Source organism: Mchenga conophoros, linkage group LG11, assembly GCF_057382185.1.
Source record: "Mchenga conophoros isolate Kocher_MC1m ecotype Shallow Benthic linkage group LG11, M_conophoros_male_GT1.1, whole genome shotgun sequence".
Lineage (NCBI taxonomy): Eukaryota > Metazoa > Chordata > Actinopteri > Cichliformes > Cichlidae > Mchenga > Mchenga conophoros.
This window is the reverse complement of record NC_140536.1, coordinates 37,652,410-37,658,552: the sequence shown is the minus strand read 5'-3', so window position 1 is coordinate 37,658,552 and position 6,143 is coordinate 37,652,410. Positions and strand designations below refer to the sequence as shown.

The 6,143-nt window shown below is 49.1% G+C and overlaps 1 protein-coding gene across 1 annotated transcript in view; it reads left to right on the top strand.

The window, feature by feature from the left end:
* The window catches only part of tg (thyroglobulin), a 31,123-nt gene that overhangs the window by 12,152 nt on the left and 12,828 nt on the right, over positions 1-6,143 (top strand). Inside the window, exons 9-21 of the mRNA XM_085292836.1 lie at positions 288-394; positions 525-668; positions 1,091-1,276; positions 1,396-1,904; positions 2,092-2,476; positions 2,841-2,879; positions 3,352-3,582; positions 4,236-4,340; positions 4,426-4,503; positions 4,624-4,727; positions 5,351-5,462; positions 5,566-5,727; positions 5,900-6,091. Coding sequence (XP_085148962.1) covers positions 288-394; positions 525-668; positions 1,091-1,276; positions 1,396-1,904; positions 2,092-2,476; positions 2,841-2,879; positions 3,352-3,582; positions 4,236-4,340; positions 4,426-4,503; positions 4,624-4,727; positions 5,351-5,462; positions 5,566-5,727; positions 5,900-6,091 — 2,354 coding nt within the window. The remainder of the gene's footprint in view (positions 1-287; positions 395-524; positions 669-1,090; positions 1,277-1,395; positions 1,905-2,091; positions 2,477-2,840; positions 2,880-3,351; positions 3,583-4,235; positions 4,341-4,425; positions 4,504-4,623; positions 4,728-5,350; positions 5,463-5,565; positions 5,728-5,899; positions 6,092-6,143) is intronic.

The following is a 6,143-nucleotide window of genomic DNA, read 5'->3' as shown; positions in this document are numbered from 1 at the left end:
TGAAGTCGTGTCCTCATGTCTACACCAACAGTGTGAGACAAGTCAGACAGTAGAGAGCAGAAAACCCTTGAATCCATGTCTGAGGTCATATAGTGCATATAAAAGATCATAACGGGACAGTGAGGGAAACAAAGCCAAACATGAAAACATGGGAAAGCAGAGTGACGGGTGGTGCAGAAAACTGGTGGTGAAAAGAACAACTGGTGGAATTAAAGCCCCCTGTGCAGCAAAACAAAGATTTCAAAATAAAACAGGAAGTGGTGCTGTGAGTGTGTTTGTTGTTTCAGGTTTCCAGAAGCCTTTGAGACGTTCAGCAGCTTCAGGAAGTTTTTCCCGCTGGTTTCCTCCTACTGCTTCTGCTCAGACAGCCGAGGCCGAGAGCTGGAGAACACAGGTACACACACTCAAACTAACAAAATGTATTTATTCATCAAGAAAATCTTCATCAGACAGAATCATCAGGTCCGTAAGGATGATGATGATAACAGCGGTGACTGTGATGAAGGTGTGCTCTTTCTGCCCAGGTGTGGAGCTCCTCCTGTCTGAGGTGTACGACTCGGCGTTCTCTGGTCTTCGCTCCGGTCACTCCTTCTCTCAAACCAACATCTACCGAGTCCTGCAGAGGAGGATGCTGGGAGTCCGCCTCGCCCTCACCGGACACTTCAGATGTAAAATTATTTAGAAAAACGTCTCCTGCTGGTTCAATCTTTTCAAACTGAGTTATGGCTGCTGTACGGTGGAGACACTGGTCAGAGCTGGTTGGGTTAGCTGGATTGGTTTGGACTGTGATTTAGTTTAAAGTAGTTTTATTGTAGGTTAACTGTGACGTGTCCAACTGTGTAAGTCAGGCGAGTGTTTCATGTTGTTGTGGAGGTCAGGCCATTGTTGCACCTGGACAAACACCTTGCTGCGATATCAGAGCTTTCCTCCTCCACTGGCAGTGTTGGAGGTAGAATGGAACGGCTTCATGGAAAGTTTGCTGTTCGTGCATCATCTCGTTTTAAAAAGTGTAGAAGGAGGTGACGGCTGGATCAGATAACACTGGTCTAAACACGTATGTGACCTCCACCCATCCTGCTCTCTGTCTCAGGCCCATCTCCCTGTGAGGAGGAGCGGCGAGCAGCGATGGAGGCGAACAGCGTATTCATCCCATCCTGTGAGAGCGGAGGAGCCTTCGCCTCCAAACAGTGCCAGCAGGGGGGGCAGTGCTGGTGCGTTGACCCTGCGGGGAGAGAGCTTCCTGGGACTCGGCAGCACGGAGACTCCCTGACCTGCAGTGAGTGTTTGAGCTCTGTGTCCAAATTTTTCTTACACTTCTTCTCATTTGTCTCAGTTTCTGCATCTGTCTTCAGAGCTCCTGATGCCTTATCTCGTTTATCTTTTCTCCTCCTCCAGGTTCAGGTCCAGCCGACTGCCGCTCTCAGCGCCGTCTGGCTCTGTCCCGTCTCTTCTCTGGTCCCGTTGAGCCTCCTTTTCAGGCCTCCTCTGGTAGCCCTCCAGCCTCCTGTCTCTCCCTCCTCCAGCCTCTCAGGGACCTCCTCCCAGTGGACTCTGACCCCACCTCTTTTCTGTCTCAGCTGGTCGAAGTCCTGCATGGCCTGTTCCCCTCTGTGGGCGGGGCTCTGCAGGCTCTGACTCGCTCCTCCCCCCGGCGCTTCCAGGAGAATCTGTTCGGAGGGAAGTTCCTGAAAAACGCAGCAGCTTTCAACTTCAGTGGGGCGGTGGGATCTCGGGGAGCTCTCAGTCTGGACCCGCCGTCCTCTCAGAGCCTCGCTGTCCGCCTGCAGCGGAACCAGGACCTGGTCCAATCTGTCAGCAGAGCCCTGGAGGACCCCGCCTTCCTCTCCACCCTCCAGCAGACGCTGACGGGTCTCAGCAGCTCTCAGTCTGCCTCCGTGGAACAGGTGACGTTTTTACGCTGCCGTGCATTTGTGACACACACCTGAACATCCTGCCTGGTTCTGCTTTTAAAGAGAAGCTGGAACAACATCAGCGTCTAACCTGCCGATCCAGTTCATCCCATCATCTTCTGGTGACTCGTGCGCATCTAGTTTCTCTCCATCATCACTTAAAAATGTTGATATTTTCCAGGTCCTCACTCCTCTGCTGCGCTCCTGCTCCACGGATGATGACGATGACCTGGCGGCCATCTTTGTTCCCAGCTGCACACAGAGCGGTGCTTTCCAGGAGGTCCAGTGTCAGGGTGCAGAGTGTTGGTGTGTTGACCCTCAGGGGCGGGAGGTGAAGGGGTCTCGGACCGTCACTCGACGACCTCGCTGTCCGTCCCCCTGTGAGAGAGCGCGGGCGGCGGCCCTCGAGGTGAGATCGAACATGGCGGCCAGTGCTGAAATCCACATCCCGGCGTGCTCGCGGGATGGAGACTTCCTGCCGCTGCAGTGCGTCGGCTCACGGTGCTTCTGCGTGGACACTGAGGGGAAGACAATGACTGTCGGGCCAGCAGGGGGCGCTGTCACCTGTAAGACTCAGAAATATTTCAGCTCAGAGATATTTGTATTTTTTATGTTGGAATAAAAAAACAGGAAGAAAAATAAATCTTTTTAAAGTGGAAGAAGAAGCGTAAAAGCAGCAGGCGATCATTAAACACTCGCTCATCATCAGATTGAATTCTGAGCAGCTGCTGTGCACGGACGCTGTAACCACGGACTCGCTTTTTCCTCCAGCAGTGCTTCAAGAGTTTTACCTTGAAAAAACTCAGATTGCAGCAGTTCTAAACTATAAGTAGTTCTTCTGTAAAGATCCGGTTTTGTCTTGTTTTGAGTTTTTTGTATTTTATACTTTGTGTTCACAAAGTTACAGGATGCTCTGTTGTTTCGTTTCAGGTCCAGAGAGAAAAGCAGAGACGCTTCGATCCTCTGCAGGTCAGATCGAACCTGATGCCTGAGTCCAATCAGACCCAAAGTTCAGCCTCAATTTTGAGACATTAAACATAAACTGTTTCATTCATTTATGTGACAAATTGTTTTTGTGCTTAATGAACTTTGTCTTCAGGCGGTTACAGTTATTTTAACTCGGCGCTTCATCTCTCTCGCTGTCGTCTGACTGAACGACATGTCTGTCGATACGTTTGTTGCAAATCAGGCAAAAAGAAAAAAGAATGTTTTAAAAAATAAATACAAAACAGTGAAAAAATACAGAAATACAAAAGTATTTATAAACGATAAATGTTCTAGAAATGAAAACAAAGATAAATAAAAGTAAATGTCAGCTTATGTCGCACTAAGGTGATAAAAAGTCATTTTTAGGTCATGTGACATACATTTATTTGATGAGTTATGATTTTGGCAGTTTTTGTCCTCCACCGTCTGGACGAGTCTGTTGTGGTCTCTGCAGGTCGGTGCTCGCAGGCGTCGGCCGAGGTCGAGACCTTCAGACAGGAAGTGAAGAGCATCGTCTCGCTCTCTAACTCCTCCCACATCCCTCTGGGATATGGATTCCTACTGGCCGAAGGTCTGCGTCTGACCCGTGAGGAACTCCAGATCAGCCAATCAGAGGAGGAACTGCAAGTTTCTGAGACGCTACTGAGGCGCCCCAGAGCTGCTCTGCGATTGGCTGCTTTCTCCAGTGAGTCACAGACTTTCAAAAGGATTTAAATCAATATATAAAAATACTTTTATTGTGGAATAAAAATGTAGTTACGGTCGTGCTTCCTGTAGTCCCAGGAACTGTTCTCAAGGCACTAAAACAACAAAACAAAAGAAAAGTTTGATCATTTTCTAACTGGACCTGAACCTTGTGCAGGTTTTAACCCTGGAGCCGACCCCATTGGTTCTCCAGGGTTAAACGAGAGTCACACAAGTCTAAGGAGCTTGCAAAGAAAAGCGTCTGGACTTCTTTAAGTTGCTTGAAGACGTTTCAGCTCTCATCCGAGAAGCTTCTTCAGTTCTAAGGTCAAATGGTGGAGAGTCCCAGATTTAAACCTAGTGGGAGTTTCCCCCCACAGAGGGACAAAGGACCCCCTGATGATCCTCTAATTGCCTGAGCCAAGGTGTGAAACTGGGTGTGGGTCACAATCAGCCAGAGTTTCGGGTCACACCGAGAGTCACACAAGCACAATTTTAAAAAAGGCCTCAAAGGATCCAGATGAACAAAATGACAAAGAGCTGAAAGACAGAGAAAACGTTCCTCGAGCACATTTTCCTTAATTATCTGAATAAACAAAGAGGCGTGTCCCACCTTCGTGTCGTCGCACTGACGCTGGTCTTCTTCCTGCTCAGCTGTTCAGATGCTGCTGCCTCGTCAGCGTCGCTCGTACCAGCCGTTTACTCCTCAGTGTGACGCCGACGGACGCTGGCTGCTCACGCAGTGTTACCACAGCACAGGTCTGTCTCTCTGACACACACAAACACACACACACACACACACACACACACACACACTTTTTTACAGAATAAATGTGTTTTTCAGGTCAGTGTTGGTGTGTCGATGAAGACGGACAGTACATCTCTGATTCTCTGACCAGCCGCTCGCTCAGCCTGCCCAAATGTAACACACACACACACACACACACACACACACACTGACACACACACACACACACAAAGTTCACTTATCCACCTCAGTCTTTGTTGCAATCATAACCTTTGTGTGTTTGTTTCCCTGCAGGTTTGACTCGCTGTCAGAGAGCAAAGGCTCGCTCCCTGCTCTCCGGTTGGATGAAAGGCTCTGACATCACCATCTCCTCACCTTACCACCCAACCTGTGAGCAGGTATTAGCCCACAAACATGCATACACCCTTTTCCCAGCAAGCTGACAGGGATTAAACTTTGTCACATCTGTCTCAGCAACTGTGAGATTCTGATGAGAACAACAGAGCTACTGCAGGTGGGGCGTAAAGACCAGTGAAACCACTGAATATGACTTTTGTAGAGAAACAAACCAAGAAAAATACTTTCTGGTTGGATTCCAGCCGGAGACTCAAATCCTCGTTGGGGTGTTGTCAGGAAGGGCGTCCGGTCAAAACAAAATCAAAGATGTGGAGCTGACGTCTGTGGCAGGAGAGCAGCTGAAAGTAGCTTTCAGTGTTTTCCAACCTTCAGCTGCTCAAACTGCCTTTACTTAGATAAAGTTGGATTTCATCTAAGGGCTCTTACTCTTATCTGAAAACACATTTTTATTTACCGGCTTTTAATACAGCATGAGAGTTATTTGTTAATTCATATTTGGTGTTATTTTATTAGGTATGTTGTATTCTTGTGCAGCACTTTGGTCAACGCTCCTGTTGTGATTAAATGTGCTATATAAATAAATAAGCTCTAACTGTAACCATCTAAACTGTGTGTGTGTGTGTGTGTGTGTGTGTGTGTGTGTGTGTGTGCATGTTTGTTTCAGGACGGTCGTTTCTCGGTGCTGCAGACAGGGGGCGCTGCAGGCTGGTGTGTGAACCCTCTGAGCGGAGGGACGATACAAACGGCAACACCAAACGCAACAGGACAGCTGACATGTACACACACACACACACACACACACACACACACACACACACACTCCTCTTAGTGATGCATTCACTGTCTTGTTTGACGCTGCAAACTGTGTGGTGCGTTCAGGTCCCAGCTGGTGTCAGCTACAAGGACTCCAGTGTCGCCCTGATGGCTCCTTCACTCCTCTTCAGTGTGATGTCACTTCCTGCTGGTGTGTCTCCGAGAATGGACAAGAAGTGGGCGGGACGAGAACATCTCGACAGACAGGCCGCACGCCATCATGTGACCGTAAGAACTAGCTAAGCTCTGTGGCGGGATGGTGCATTTCCTTCCTGTGTCAGTTTGTGTTGATGAACCTCACTCGCAGCTCATCAGCGCCCTCTGCGTGAATTGTTACTATCACAGTAACCGTAGGATCAACAGGAAGTGGCTTGGCTCTGATGGTATATGCCTTCTCCAGGTCCTCTGTGCCCCACCCCCATCATTACCCATGGTGCGCTGGTGTGCCGCCTACCAGCTGATGGACGCCAGAGCTGTGACCTTACTTGTTACCATGGCTACCAGAACTCACTTGCTATCAGCAGTTTCCTGTGTGAGACTGCGAGTCGGAGATGGGATGGAGACCAGAAGCCGCTGAGCGGCGCCTGTCAAAGTGAGACGCCTGACCTCTGACCCCCTTGAAGGGCTACACTGCTTTTAAGCAA